Here is a 16,865-nt window from a genome sequence, read left to right as displayed (position 1 = left end):
GCAGACAAGAAAAATGGGAATCAGTTGTTGGGAGTTGTTGCTCGTCTGCTTCCTGACTGTCACGGTACCTTTGAGCAAGGCCCCGAAATCAAAACTAATATGATTGTGAAAATGCTTCCCCCCCCCCCCCCCCCAAACGCCAATAAAAATTCAGATTTGGCTCTGTTGGTATAAATGCAACCTGCATGAAGTGCTTTTTATTGACCGTTTCCAAAATGGACTTTTGCATGGGCAGGGTTTGACGTTTTAGTCATTAAGATAATAATGCAGCATATCGGCATTCCAATACAAGACCTGCTGAGCATGATTATCTTTCAACTGTTCAGCAAATGTTCTCAAAGTTGTAGTTAAGCTACATCATTTTTTTCCCCTAGACAAGACAAATGAGAGTTACTACGTAGTCTTCATCTCGTTTCCCACCAAAATTTAAGTTTTCCAGTGAAATTACTTCCACTGACAGCTGGTTTCAGAGGGAATGTTTTAATGGTTGATCATTTCCAAATGACAGCGCCACAATTTCAAATGTTCTCATGTCAGTCTCATCCAGTTTCCCCGTGAAGTTTGAATGCACCCTCCTGCAATTGGTTGTAACACTTTTCCAAGTAAGAAAATACAGCATTTTTTAAAACGCATTTGGCAATACAGAAGCAAACCCAATAAGTTTTCCTCCACACAAACAAACAAAAAAAACTTCTGCTGACACAGATTCCCAGCAATCCACCGTTTTTTTGTTTTTTTTTCATTACTAAAATAACTCAGAATGTTAACAGTCCATACAGCTAAAGGGCATAATTCAAGATGAAGAACATTACAATCCTTTTCATGAAACAGTGTATTCCTTGCTAACAAACATGTCCTATAACTAGAGAACATCTGAACATTTAAAGGTGTAATTTAATGAGGTGATGAGGAATGGCCATCTGCATGACAGGGCTTTTCATTTGTGGGCAAATTTGCCCATTTCTCCATTTCTATTGTCAGGGAAGCAAACAAAAGTGCCTGTTTGTTACATTGGTCATTTGAAAGGCTATCACTTGCCCGTCTTTGGCTCAAGGCCTGGTGATCAAACAGAAGGCACTTAAGTTGGCATTGGTGATGCAACTAACATGGCAGTTATCCTCAGGGTCTCACTCAATATTGAACAAAAACAAATTATTGGTAAGCGTTGACCTTTTTTTCTTCTAACATGAAATCATTCAAAAAAATGAATCCCTTTACAGTCAAATAGACACATTTGAATCTGTGCGAAAGTAACATGTTTCACTCCGACTGAAATGAGGCATACGATTGTAAGCCTGTGAGTTATCAGTTTGACTCAATAAACAATTTTATGTGCAAGTGGAAAAAAAAATAAACAGTGTGGGAGTGATCACAAAATATGCTGTGTGAGGAGGATAATTCCAATGGGCATGCTTTGGGGAGTGATAGCCACCCAACCACCGAGTTGAACATGACTTTCCTCCAGGGAATGGAAAGCACCGTTCGTCTAGAGCTGAGGTACAGCATCACTCCTTTTGTTTAGTTTTTTTTTTTATATATAAATCAACATTCTGCTTCGGGACACGGCAAGAGGTCGATGGTATGATGAGCAGTTACCGGAACAGACCAACACTTTGGACAACAACATGGGGAAATTGCAGTCTGCTCACCAACTTGTAAGTTATTACAGAAAGCATGTTACTGAATTGACTTTCCTAATCGTTGCCATCACCATACTTAAATACAGTCCTTCCCTTTGTGAAAAATGCTGTTCAGCGCATGCTTAAAATTCTATTTCGGGCCGTTGACTTCTAAAGAGTTTTAAATGGATCACATTGACACAGTTGTAGTCGTAAGACTGTCCAGTGACCGACAGGATGATTTTAAGCGAGGCTCGTGAGTGGAAATGTACAAGGAATATTAAGGCCACGCTATAAAGAAATCAAAAAGAGTGGTCATGTTATGAGAATAAAGTCATAATTGTATGGAAAAAGTCATACGCTATGGAATAAGAGGAAGAGCTTTTGCGACCTAATAGTCATACTGTTACGAAAGAAAAGTCATAAGATGGTTAAAAAATAAAAATAAAAAAAATTGTAGTCTAGTCACCAGCCAATTGCAGAGCACATAAGACAATTTAGTCTTCAATGACTCATTCCATGTTTTTGGAATGTTACCTGAAGAAAACCCATGCAAGCATGGGGAAACATTCAAACTCCACACAGTAAGGCCAAAGCTGAGATTCAAACCGGGAACCCCAGAACTGCCAGGGAGATGTGCTAACCACTAGTTCAGTGTGCTACAAATTTCCGCTTCATTCGATGAATGACTTTTTCTCACAAAATTACGACTTTCGACTATTTCTCTCTTTCGTGGCCCTAACACTTCTTAGTTCGAACTGACACAACCTTCCTACTCGTGGTACGATCCCGCTCTATGGGGAGCATTCAGCTGTTGGTCTCCCAAACACCCACTTGGTCTTGTATGGCTTGACATTGCTATTTTGAGGAGTCCAAACGACTGGTTTTGCGTCTGTTATTTAGGTCAAAAGAACATTCCCCGCAAGTTTTGTCCATCACATGAACTGTAACTCAGCTGGGACGCATCACCGTTACTTGTTCAACGGACATTGACAATACCTATCACAGTGTAGCAGCCTCTGCTACCGTGTGAGACTTGAGGAGGGACTAACACTCCACTGGTATGTTACATTACAAAAACTGTGATCCAAAAAAAAAAAAATAATAATAATAATAATAATAAACCTTTGACAGGAAAATCAACGAGCAAAAGTGGTGGTGAAATAAACCCCCACTTTCAAATGAAATCGAATTAATGCTTCAGGCACGTTTGTATGTCGAACACACAACAACAGAGGTGATGGTGCTTTGTTGTAAGCATGGTGAAAGGAGCCATTTTGTGTCTGCGGCTTCACAGCGACTGTGACTTTCCTCACCTTTTTGTCTTCTACCTTTTGTTTTCCTCTGTTTATGTCCACCAATCTAGCTTGAAATATTGCTCAGCAGCTATGTACAGAAAAGGAAAACAAACTGACTCATCTACACGTTTGTTTTTAGTGGTCCTCTTGGAAGAAAATAACAAAAAGCATACTACAAAGTGTAAACATGAAGGGACAAAAAAAACAATTCTGTATTTTTGTTAACTCTTCCGTTCCCTCCAAACTCGACGTATCTGCAAGCTCTTGGCTGTACTTTGCGGTGACTTTGGAATCCACCGTCTTACATTTTTAGTGCATCTTCTGCGCTATGACGAGTCTCCTTGTCTCCTCTGAGATCCTTCTTGTTTGAGAACTGGAGAACCGCCCACCGGCAAGCCACACGGTTGTGGGCGTACGCCTTCGCCGCTTAGGCTGATGCCTTGTTCTTGTAGTGATTAGAATGTTAAACAACTTAGAACCACTTGAAAATAAAATTACCTCTCGCTTCTGAATCCTTCCACAATCAAGAGGTTTCAGACCCAACATGTAGGTTAGATTTCTTCATTTTGTTGTTTTTTTGTGAACACACAGCAGAATAAACATTGTTTGGAAGCAAGGTCTCCTGGTGGCAAGTCAAATGTTCAGTCAGTCACATTTCTTTTCTGTTTGCGGCACATTTTCTTTAGTCCTGCTTGGCCTGGAGCTGCTGCTTCCAAGCCTCGTTCAAGTATACCAGTCGTTTGTAGTTGAGGGTAAAGAGAATGAAGTTCAGCGCGTATGTGGTGATGCAGATGATGCACAAGTCCTTTAGGACGAAGTAGAGGATGTAGCCCAGGTACAGCGAGCCCATCACCGACAAAATGGATGTCGTCATGAGAATGAGGGCAGCCATTGCACTCACAGTCATTCCTACATTTAAAAAAAAAAAAAAAAGTATGTTAAAGATTAAAACAAGTAATCAGCCTGTGGGTTTTCTTTGTCCTTGAGCGCTATCAGTCTGAAGCAGTTGTTTGACGAGCTTTCTCACAACTGGGTGGTGGGCTAGTAGTTACCACGTCTCCCTCACAATTATAAAGTTCTGGGTTCGAATCTTGGCCTTTCTGTGTGAGGTTTGCATGACGTTTTTTTTTTTTTTTTTTTTTAACCTAGCCCTGTTAGTCACTATGTTGTTTGTGGTTGAATAAAAACGTAATAGAACACCAGAGGTCACAGTTTTTCTCTTGGAGCAAGTTGATTATCTGTGCAGGGGGCAATCGCCTAGTGTGCGCCAGAGAATCCCCAATGGTATATATATATATATTCCCCCCCCCCACACAATTGACCAGTTCAGTCGCTTTTGGCCAAGTCGCTCAATGCACCCACCCAAGGTTCATTCTTTGAAGACTAAATTGTCCATAGAAAATATAGAAAAATAAAAAAATGAAAAATTATTTATTACAAAAAGTTATATATATATATATATATATATTTATTTATTTATTTTTTCATTGTCCATAGTTGTGATTTGGAATGTGAAAGGTTGTTTGTCAATATACCGTCACAGAACACTTTTTCATTTCGTTGTTTGTCAGGTAGCATTTACATTGCTGGTCTTGAGCTCCCAATTCTCATGTAATGCCTTTATCCGATATTTTCACATGTTCAGTACTAATGTATTTTCAATAACACATAGCCAAGTGTGTTCATATTCACAGAATGGATCAAACAACCCACACCAAAAAATTTAATTGTGAACTACTGCACTTGACACCACGCAGTGAAAACATGCAAGTAAACCATGATAAGGAACGTATACATATATTTAACGTTATGTCAAGCTTGTTACGTTTGTGCTTGTGATTTATAACTTCCACCTAAAATTACAGCCTCATCCAATTTTTTTTTTTTTTTATAGCGCTTCTCATTAGGATGGCGGGTGAGTTAGTCTGTTCCAGCCGGGTCCACGGAATTGGTTGCCAGCCAATCCCAAGGTATGTTGAAACAATCAACCATTCACTTCCTTTCATACCGATGGACAATTTCAAGTCTTCAAGGAATCTAACACGCATGACGTTGGAATGTGGGCGGAAGCCCAAGCAAACACGGGCAGAACATGCCACATGCCTCCACTGTGAGGCAGAAATGCTAATCACTAGTACACTGTGTTGTCCTTGACCTTCTAGTCATTTAAAAAGGTACCTAAAGACTTTGGCAATAGGTTAACGTCACAATAAATGAACACAGTAAATGTTGTACCTTGTATTGTTTTAACGATTGAGGTTAATTACACAAGAGTCGATATTATAGTCATCACTGCATCATTGTGGTTCATTATTCACCAATTAGCGTTTTTTGCGCTCTTTCTGAAACGCCCTAAGATTCCACAAAATGCCACCAAAGCCCTGTCTAAATAGGAAAGTAGTGCAGTCACTGGCGTCAACAGTCTGTTGAAGTGATACATCTCCAATGAGAGACAAACTCTGTATGTCCAGAGGAGCTGGTTTTCCATGGCTTGTTCAGGGAAGTCTTCGCCACATGTACAGTACATGCACACTGGTGCATTTGTTTGAAAATCATATCAACTGCTAGCCGTTTATTTGTAAGGGTAATGTTAGAAGAAGAGTTTGAAATTATATTAGACTGCTTATGGATCATGGTTGTGGTATACTTATGGTTTATAGCATTTATATAGGCAACTATAAACCGTATCGTATCCTCTGTGCTGAGCAGGGGAATGCTTTTAAGATTTTGTCCCAAACAATCAATGCAATGTGCATATTGCTGGTGTTGGGCCGAAACCTCCTGCATCCAAATCTAGTAAATTTAATATTTCTTCCATGAAACGTTTCTGGATTCTATGAATACCTTGTTATTCCAGATTATTCTATTGTTCAGTCCCCACGCGAGTCTGTTATTTTTAGAAATTATTGACCAATGTAAAGTGTTGAAAATGCCTTGCTTTCATAATTATTCATAATTAATGGGGTTTTCTTTTTTGGGGGGGGGGGGGGGGTCCTAAAAAGTAATGGTTTTGGAGCTAGATGAGGATTCCACCCAACACCAGCGATATGTTAACTATGTTGAAAGGTTATTTCATACCTGCCATTTGATTTCAAAGCTTTTTCAAAACACATTCTAATAATAAATAGAACATAATGAAATGAAGAGTGACTGCTACTGTGCAAACTCACAGTACATGTGCCTCCTCAAAAACTGGAACCAATGTTTAAATAACGTCTGCTAAGGAATCATGTGACGCTTAGAAAACAAAACCAACCTGGGCCACCAGTTAAAGACAAGGAAGTTTTACTTGGCAGATTGCTCCTCTCCATTGCTTGAGGGGAAATGGGCCTGGTACCGAGTACACACCCAAATCTGTGCACTGGCCTTGACTTATGTGTATACGTGTGTAGAAGTGAGGGAAAGCCTGGTCTAATGGGACAAAAAAAAAGTGCTTTGCCACCATTTGATGGTATCTATAGGCAATTTGATGCCTGGGACAACCTTGAAAACAAGATGCTGCATCTCAAGGGGCTATCCTAAGTAAAATTGAATTATATTAGAGACCTTTTTGGGTAGGCGTCATATACTCACAGATTTTCACTAATCGAGGTGGGGCGTGGTCCCAAGTAGACGGGAACAGTGTATATACTTTGGTATTAGTACATTCTAAATCAAACACAGCTATGTGATATCACAAAATAAGTGGCTGAAAGGATCATCGAGAGACATCTTGACCAGCCAGAGCAGTTAACTGGGCACCTATTGTGTTAGTCTAATGAAAAGGACCTCTTGTCCTGTTTCAGTGCCAGGTGGCCAGATAAACATACCAAACCAGCATGGCTGAGTCAGCGTCAGTATCAGTACACTAAGGGCAGTGTGTGTGCATGTACAACTCCAATTCCAATGAAGTTGGGACGTTGTGTTAGACATGAAGAAAAACACAATACAATGATTTGAAAATCATGTTCAACCTATATTTAATTGAATACACTATAAAGACAAGATTTTTAATTTTCAAACTGATAAACTTTATTGTTTATAGCAAATAATTCACTTAGAATTTTATGGCTGCAACACGTTCCAAAAAAGCTGGGACAGGTGGCAAAAAAAGAGTGCGAAAGAATGCTCATCAAACACGTGTTTGGAACAGGCTCATTGGGAACAGGTGGGTGCCATGATTGTTTCCCTGAATTGCTCAGTCATTCACAAGCAAAGATGGGGCGAGGTTCACCTCTTTGTGACCAAGTGCGGGAGAAAATAGTCCAACAGTTTAAGGACAATGTTCCTCAACGTACATTTGCAAGGCATTTAGGGAATTTCATCATCTACGGTCCATAATATCATCAAAAGGTTCAGAGAATCTGGAGAAATCACTGCATGTAAGCGGCAAGGCCGAAAACCAACATTGAATGCCCGTGACCTTCGATCCCTCAGGCGGCGCTGCATCAAAAACCGACATCAATGTGTAAAGGATATCACCCCGTGGGCTCAGGAACACTTCAGAAAACCAATGTCGGTAAATGCAATTCGGCGCTACATCTGAAAGTGCAACTTGAAACTCTACTATGCCTGCAGTCCAGACGTGTCTCCCATTGAAAATGTGTGGCGCATTATATAGCGTAAAATACGAAAACGGACACCCCGGACTGTTGAACAGCTGAAGCTGTACATCGAGCAAGAATGGGAAAGAATTCCACCTACAAAGCTTCAACAATTAGTGTCCTCAGTTCCCAATGGTTTATTGAATGTTGTGAAAAGAAAAGGTGCTGTAACACAGTGGTAAACATGACCGTGTCCCAGCTTTTTTGGAACGTGTTGCAGACATAAAATTCTAAGTCAATGATTATTTGCTAAAAACAATCAAGTTGATCAGTTTGAACATTACATAACTTCTCTTTGTCGTGTTTTTAATTAAATATAGGTTGAGCATGATTTGCAAATCATTGTATTCTGTTTTTATTTATGTTTAACACAATGTCCCAACTTCATTGGAATTGGGGTTGTATATGCTCAAACTCGTCACTTCCAGGGAGTCAAACAGCTTACAGTCAAAATTACTGATGACTTACTATCTCTGGGGACAAACATTAAGTGCTCTCTGATGGTCTGATCAAGATGAGCCTGCAATTTAAAATTCAAGATTAAATCTCTTTTGTCCACTAAATTTCATTTTAGTGTCATGTGAGTCCAAGTGAGTCAGATGTAGCCGGGACGTTCGGTATAACTGTTGAGTCCGCACTATTTGCGCAATGGCCACAGACATTGAGCAACATAATTTGTAATGCTAATCACGTCTGCTTACCTAGTAGGAGTTGGAAAGCATAAAAAACTATTCCATAGACACTGTTTGGTTGGTTCAGTGCACTGTCATTTCCAAAAATGGAGCCAAGGAGTCCAAATCCTCGACCCCACCTAAAAAAGCACAAAAATGGAAAATTAACAAATACAAATCAATTAAGCATAAAACACATTTGTCAGTTTTGGAAAACAAAAACAAGGAGTATATAAAAACTGCAGAAAACGGCTTCACAATAAGTTTGTAATTTTAGTTTCAATGTTGTTCACATTAAAAAATGATTAGTTTTTGATATTAAACAGCCTAATACTGGAGAAGGCCGTGCAGTTGACGAGTGGTTACCACGTCTGCCTCACAGGGTCTGACTTTCTGGGTTCAAATCTCGACTCCAGCCATCCTGTGAGACGTTTACGTTTTCCCCGTGCTTGCTGGGTCTTCCGGGTACTTCGGCTTCTTCCCACAAATGTCTGTGTGTGTCCTAAAATTGTCCTATTTTTTACTGTGGCTAAACTAATCATTACAAAAACTTCCAAAATGTGCATTTTAGTTTCAGTTTAAAAATAGTTCTGGGAGCTGTGATGCGAATTTGACAAAAGGTCCTTGGACGACTCTGGGGAAAATTAACAATGATTGCTCAGTTAAAATTATTTCTTAATATTGTTTTTATGCTATACTCGGTGTGGTGGAAAATCTGTAAGGATGAGCTGAACCTTTAGTAACTGTCGAAAAACATTTGAACATTAACTGCCAAACAAGTGTAAAAAAAAAAACAACAACAAAAAAATGTTGAACATTTTTATTTTTAAAACAAGTCGTTAACCACTGTCTTTTGTCTTATGTACAATCAATTAACAAATGGTGGCATTAGACAAAAGTATTGGGACACCACTGGAGCCAACGAAAAAGCAAAACACATCCACAGTTAATCTTTTGGTGCTTGCTGAACTGAGATCTCGCATTACCTCTTACATGACTCCGGTTTGTGTGACTTTACTTTTTGGGCCGAATTCTCAGTTGTACAACCTCAGTGGCAATCAAATTCATGAGGTCCCACTTTGGTACTGGTATGTTACTAAATAGTTGTTAAGTTTTCACTATTATCAGTGTGGTAAATGAATCCCACGTTGGCTGCACCAAAGCAGTGTGCACGGTGCATACATGCGCTTTCAATATAATCTTCCGTCTAATACATATTTGTTTACAACCGGCCACTAGAACTGCTAGAGCAGGCGTTCGCGCAATCCAGGCAACGTTTATCTGCAGGGCTGCACTGGAACTCCGGAGCAACAAAAGATCGATTCAGCAGATGCTTCGGAGAGTGATAAAGCTTTACCTGGACCGACCGTGTTGTTTAATGGCTTCAAACCGAAGATTATAATGCTCAACTACAGTCAGGCACAGAAAAACTTCTTGCCATGTGGCAATTTTCCAACGCTCCTCCAATGTCTAATAGCGAGCCCTGGGTACATAATTAATGTTTACCAAAAAAGCAAAGCCTAAATTGTCAAATGCTGATGTCTGTCCGAAGGATACCTGAAATAAAATGTAAAAAAGGAAGTGTGTGTTGACTTTCAAAACATACTGTATTTACTGTAATTATAACTTTACTACTGAATTAGTGTCGGTTATTGACAGACCACAGTGGAATGTAAGACTACGTCATCACGGCGGTGACTGTTTTTAATTTTTATACTTGTTGTAGAATTGTTTTTCATTCAAATATTTACTGTAATTATGACTAAAGTCGATTCCTCCGAGGGCCATACTAAATTAATGACAACATTTTATGCAACGATCGAACAAACCGTATTACAAGCATTTGTGGGTTAAAAGTGTATTTTATAACAATTCAGAAAAATTCATTTTTTAGAATATATTACAGGCCGGATCAAACGCTTTCACAGGGCTTTTATGGCCCACGGTCCAATGCAAGACCGTTAAGGGGGTTCTCGGTTTAGAACGGGACCGATATACGACTCTTCGAGGTTACCAACGGCAAGTAATGAACTTTTTTGCACGGTGGCATAAGAATCCGTCGACATGTGACAAAAGATGGTACGCTCCTTTGCAACCATACTAACTGTTTCATTTGACTGGTTTACATTTGTCTTTTTCATACAAATATTTACTCTAATTATGACTTTGCTACTGCGTTAGCATAGATTAGTGATAGACTACGGCATATTCTGACTTGCGTACAGATTCAGGTTATATCAACGCCATAGGAACGAGGCTCGTAAATTCAATCAGAAAGTATTGTGCCTGTACAATATTAATGCTAAGTTTTTTTGATTGCCACTGTCTGTAAGGCATTCATTTGTAGTACAAGAAATAATAAAGTTGCGATTGTTAAAACAATACCTCAGACTGTGAATCAAAATGGAACATTATTAGCTTTGTAAAGGCAACATTACATCCATGCATCCATTTTCCAAGCCGCTTATATCCTCACAAGGGTCGCGGGAGTGCTGGAGCCTATCCCAGCTATCTTCGGGCGAGAGGCGGGGTACACCCTGAACTGGTCGTCAGCCAATCGCAGGGCACATATAAACAAACAACCATTCGCGCACACATTCACACCTTAAGGGCAATCTAGAGTCTCCAATCAACCTACCACGCATGTTTTTGGGATGTGGGAGGAAAGCCACGCAGGCACGGCAAGAACATGCAAACTCCACACAGGCGGGGCCCGGGATTTCAACCCCGGTCCTCAGAACTGTGAGGCAGATGTGCTAACCAGTCACCACCATGCCGGGCATTACATTACATATCAATTCAATGTGCAGGCGTACCTAATGGGGTCCTCAGTAGGGATTCGGTGCTGATACTGTACATCTGTAGTTGTACTCTGAACTACGACACCTGGTACCACTTTACCAGGCTGTCAGACACTACACAATTTTGTCCTCCCTGAGCATGCAGTGTGCAGTTTGGCAGATAATCAGAAGTTCTTCAAAAAGCGTGAACGTGCTTGCTTCAAGCAGTTTATTGACAGTCCCAGTTGAAGTTTATTCCTGTAAAACTAAACAAAATAAAGAAAATTACACTGTGTATTCAAGAAAACACAGTTTCGACTTTCAAAAAGTCCACTAGATTAATGCTTACACATAATGTGAAACACTACAAACGGCCTAAGAAACGCCATCAATTTCGCAGTATAAACCTTTAAATAACGAAAATATAAACAATAGGTGTGACAACTTCTACAGAAAAATGATATACCAATACTCACAGGCATATATTCTTTCTAGTCTGTGAAAAATGAATTACAGTGGGTATGGAAAGTATTCAGACCCCCTTAAAATTTTCACTCTTTGTTATATTGCAGTCATTTGCTAAAATCATTTAAGTTCATGTTTTTTCCCTCATTAATCTACACACAGCAGCCCATATTGACACACACAAAAAAAACGGAATTGTTGAAATTTTTGCAGATTTATTAAAAAAGACAAACAAATATCACACAGCCATAAGTATTCGGACCCTTTGCTGTGACACTTATTTAACTCGGGTGCTGTCCATTTCTTCTGATCATCCTTGAGATGGTTCTACACCTTCATTGGAGTCCAGCTGTGCTTGATTATACGAGCTCTAAGAGCTCAGAGACAGAATTGTGGCAAGGCACAGATCTGGCCAAGGTTTCCAAAAAAATACTGCTGCACTTGAGGTTCCTAAGAGCACAGTGGCTTCCATAATCCTTAAATGGAAGACGTTTGGGACGACCAGAACCCTTCCTAGAGCTGGCCGTCCGGCCATACTGAGCGATCGGGGGAGAAGAGCCTTGGTGAGAGAGGTCAAGAAGAACCCAAAGATCACCGTGGCTGAGCTCCAGAGATGCAGTCGGGAGATGGGAGAAAGTTCTAGAAAGTCAACCATCACTGCGGCCCTCCACCAGTCGGGACTTTATGGCAGAGTGGCCCGACGGAAGCCTCTCCTCAGTGAGAGACATATGAAAGCCCGCTTGGAGTTTGCTAAAAAAAAAACACCTGAAGTACTCCAAGATGGTGAGAAATAAGATTATCTGGTCTGATAAGATCATGATAGAACTTTTTTACCTTAACTCTAAGCGGGATGTGTGGAGAAAACCAGGCACTGCTCATCACCTGTCCAATACAGTCCCAACAGTGAAGCACGGTGGCGGCAGCATCATGCTGTGGGTGTGTTTTTCAGCTGCAGGGACAGGATGACCGGTTGCAATCGAAGGAGAGATGAGCGCAGCCAAGTACAGGGATATCCTGGACGAAAACCTTCTCCAGAGTGCTCAGAACCTCAGACTAGGCCGAAGGTTCACCTTCCAACAAGACAATGACCCTAAGCACACAGCTAAAATAATGAAGGAGTGGCTTCAGAACAACTCCGTGACTGTTCTTGAATGGCCAGCCAGAGCCCTGACTTAAACCCAATTGAGCATCTCTGGAGAGACCTGAAAATGGCTGTCCACCAGCATTCACCATCCAACCTGACAGAACTGGAGAGGATCTACAAGGTGGAATGGCAGAGGATCCCCAAATCCAGTTGTGATTCCCAAAAAGACTCATGGCTGTATTAGCTCAAAAGGGTGCTTCTACTAAATACTGAGCTAAGGGTCTGAATACTTATAGCTGTGTGATATTTCAGTTTTTCTTTCATAAATCTGCAAAAATGTCAACAATTCCATTTTCTCTGTCAATATGGGGTGCTGTGTGTACATTAATGAGGAAAAAATGAACTTAAATGATTTTAGCAAATGGCTGCAATATAACAAAGACTGAACATTTTAAGGGGCTTTGAATACTTTCCGTACCCACTGTATATTACTGGAGCTTTTCTGTGACATTCTATGTGTTTTTATTAAATCTACATATTAGTGTATCTGCATGTTTGCCGCTGACACTGTCCCCTTGGAGGCTAAGGCGCATTCAAAAGACGCAGCATATTTGAGTGATACTTATCACATGCTCAAGTAAAGTTTTTGTTTTTAAATATTTGAGTGTGTGTATATAGTTGAGGAGAACTTGTGCCACGTTCAATAAAATAAAACATTTGTATCATAATGACAGCAGTAATTAAGCGTGCCTTTCCTGTGCTGCATGACGACATCTTCTTTGCTGCATGCCATTCGTAAGGTTGAAATGGCATATGTAAAACAAGGACCCCCTGCATTGTTTTTTACAAGACGTAATTCATTTTTCACAGACTAGAAAGAAGTGATGCTTTATCTTGAAGGCAGGATTGGCCGGAACTCAATCACTGAAAAACTAACAAAAATATAAATTTTTTTTAAAAATCTAATCAAAAACAGTTAAGTACGGTGGTAACTGAGCATGCCTTCTTGTGCCGCGTGATGACATATTTACGCCGTTGCAAAAAATTGTTCATTGCACACCATTCGTAATTTTAAAACACAGGTGTCAAACTCAAGCCCAAGATCCAACTCACAACATCATGTATGCGGCCCACAATGTCGAGCTATTGCAACAATTTTATGTTACAAATTTGAAAAGTTGAACTAACAATTTTTATTAGCTTCTGATTACAAAACTAGTTATCCATCCATTTGTTGTGTATTTGAAATATGAGGCAATTATGTATATATTTATATGGCTTCACAGAGTCAGAATGGCCCTCAGGGAAACCATAACTACGATGTGGCCTGCGATAAAACTACATTTGATGCTCCAACTTTAAAATTTCATAAATACAGGTATGAAATACACTTTTAGGCCATCAATATAAAACAAACAAATGAAAAACTGCAAGTACCATTGCAGTACCAACTGAATGAAATATGGTCACCCACCTGTCCCAACGGAAGACTGTACAAAAGGGCAAACGGGGGCCGCAGAAAACATTTAGAGCGGGGAGCGCAGAAGAAGAAATGACAGGAGGAGGAGCGCCGAGCTACATACGCACAGTTTACACTGGATCGGGAGGCATTTTCTTGTCAGGCAGTAACAGATTTTGTCTTCATTAAACACACAGATTGACCCGGTTACACCTCCGCATGTCGTATGTCGGGACCGCCGTAAACTGACAACTCCTTCCATACTCAAAATGGATAGTTCCCACGGCACACTATTACAGCAGAGGGCTGTTTCTGCACAGACAACCGAATTCAAGCGCTCATGTTCCATTATGTTGACAGGTTACATTCCAGCAATGTTTGTTCAGTGTACAGATTCATTCAAATACATTAACTAGGCGGGGTTTTCTTAGTTTATTAGCAGTTGAAGTACAACAAATAATAAGTAACAATTGCGTTAAGACTATAAATGAGTGTTGACATGGTTGATAGGGTAAACTAAATATGATTTATGTGGATTGAGGAAAATAAGCCCCAAGCACCAGCTGCCCTGTATCTATGAGTACATGCTGTTAAATAGTCCTCTACTGTGACCTCAGAGAAAAGGTCTTCTGTCCCATAAGGTGAGCAAACAACACTTTGTTGGTGGTTGGTGACATGAGTTCCGCGGCTAATGACAGCTAACACAAGAAGAGCCGGCTACAAAGTTTGCTCAAACTCGTGGGTTTACAGGGAGACGGGTAACCAACCGAAACCTTTGGGGGAGACTGAAGGACGCTTGTACGCCTTCAGAGTTACTGACGTTACATGTGCACACACGGCGTGAAATACACAAATTAAGAAACGTGAGAGGGGTCAAATGACAACAAACGGTCAGATAGCACAGTTAGCTTCATCGTGCTAAGATAGCTAGTAGGAGCAATAGCCAACAGCGCCTTCAATTGAACGCGTTCACCAAATAATAATAATAATAAAAATGCAGTTAGCAAGCTAACCCAAATAGCCGGTAGCTAGGCAGCGCATTTGGGGGTAGCATTTTAGCAGAAAGCTTCGGGCCGGATTTGCTACAATAGCAGTTACATTCATTGAGCGATGAGACGAGACGGGACGGGCGCCCTCGGCTGAATTCAAATTACCTTGAGCTGAACACTTTGGAGCAGCTGATGGAGCTGCTGACGTCGCACATGGCCTTGTAAGTCGGATCCCGGGCCTTTTCCCTCTCGACGTGAAACGCATAAAGGGACAATAGGATGCCCAGCAGGCACACCAGGAGCCGGGCTATTCTCTCCCACCGCGGGGTGGACACTCTCAGGACGGGCGCCGCCATCACTCCCTCGACGAGCCTAGCCGGAGACACGCAGACATACGCAGCGCGCTGGTCTGTGCGTGGACTCGACTGCGACGTGGAAAGGCGTCAGGACGCGCCACACGGCGAGGGGGGCGGGGTGGGGCGGGGCGGGGCGGGACGCAGCCGCAGCCGCCGCCGCTGCCGCCGCCGCCGCCGAGGCCGCCGCCGCCGAGACCGCCGCCGACGCCCGCAACGAAAACACGCCAACATCTCGCTCGAGTGATGCGGAAGAAGAAGCGCGTACCGAGGGAGGAAATACCCTCGGCTTTATTTACTTAGGATGCTAACAGCACATCCAACAATAACCCACGGGGGTATGTGATGTATAGATTAAGTCAATATATTTTTTATTTTTATTTTTTTTGTTTTAGGGGAGTAATCGTGCAAACAATAATATTCAATAATAAAATGTTTCTCAACAATATTTTCTGGTGTTCACTTGTATACTTTCTATACTGTATATATTTTTTAATTAACGTCTCCACAAAGTAAAGTTTATTTAAGTTTGTTTATTTTTTATTTTACTGCATTATTATTTGATTAGTTAGTAGCGAGCTAGTTATGAACACCCAATTGAATACTGCTGATATTGTTCAAACCGTGAAAAGAATATTATCAATGAATAGTCTATTCATATAATTGTCTGTTGTTCTACTATTTTGTATCTTTAATTTATGCTTTCTTAAAATGATTTCTAGTCATTGACCAATTTAGCAGTTTATTTTATAATTTTATGATTAATTTACTCTTATTTATTTATATTTTATTGTTTTAACGTTTTATACTTATTTGCGAAGTTAGTTATGAAGCCCACTGATATTGTTCAAGTCGTAATATTAAAAAAAATTTTTATTAATCAATGATATTGATTGGTGTTTTATTATGATGATTTCTATTTTTGATAATTATTATTATTATTTTGAACGATTTATCATGTATTTTTTTATTGTTTATGTATTGAGTTAGTTTCGGGGAGTATTTTAATCTGCAATTCGCAATTATGACTATTCCATCTCAATGTATATTTTTATACCCTGCACAGATGATCGATCCACTGAAGAGAAAAATGAGATACTGCTTTATTGATCACTCAGCGAGGAAATTCAAGCTACAGCAAATCGTGCACAGGGTAAACTAGCATATAGCACAGCAGAAAGAAAAAAATAATAATACTATATATTAATAATTGTAGTTGACCTTCCAGCCATTCATTTATTTGTTTTGTTTTTAAACTCGTTTTAAAATCAACTAACTTTTATGGAGCCACAAAAGCAGCGGAACATATTAGCCTACTTAAATATGAGTAATGATATTGTCGTTGACTACTTTTGCAACTCTTTTTTTTCTTTTCTTCCCTACACATTCATGAAGTCATTCAAATAACATGGTGGTTATTTTATTCCGCGCATTCAATGAGCAAAACAAATAAGTGACGACGGAGTGCAACGTTTGCTCTGTAACGTGGGCCGACCGGGGTCACGTGACTCGGCGCCTGAAGACAGTTACGGTTACGTCACGTGTCGACGAACTCCAAGTGCGA

The 16,865-nt window shown here is 40.3% G+C and overlaps 1 protein-coding gene across 1 annotated transcript; it reads right to left on the bottom strand.

Annotated features, from left to right (window-relative positions):
- Positions 1-161: 161 nt before the first annotated feature.
- vkorc1l1 (vitamin K epoxide reductase complex, subunit 1-like 1) lies at positions 162-15,420 on the bottom strand. The gene is made up of 3 exons (XM_061751286.1): positions 15,114-15,420; positions 8,202-8,311; positions 162-3,826 (listed from the first exon to the last, which is right to left on the bottom strand). Exons 1-3 carry the CDS (start codon positions 15,302-15,304, stop codon positions 3,600-3,602), a joined length of 528 nt encoding a protein of 175 aa, XP_061607270.1. The 5' UTR covers positions 15,305-15,420; the 3' UTR covers positions 162-3,599.
- Positions 15,421-16,865: the final 1,445 nt, after the last annotated feature.

Source organism: Phyllopteryx taeniolatus, chromosome 17 (assembly GCF_024500385.1).
Source record: "Phyllopteryx taeniolatus isolate TA_2022b chromosome 17, UOR_Ptae_1.2, whole genome shotgun sequence".
NCBI lineage: Eukaryota > Metazoa > Chordata > Actinopteri > Syngnathiformes > Syngnathidae > Phyllopteryx > Phyllopteryx taeniolatus.
This window is presented reverse-complemented; position numbering and strand designations above follow the sequence as displayed.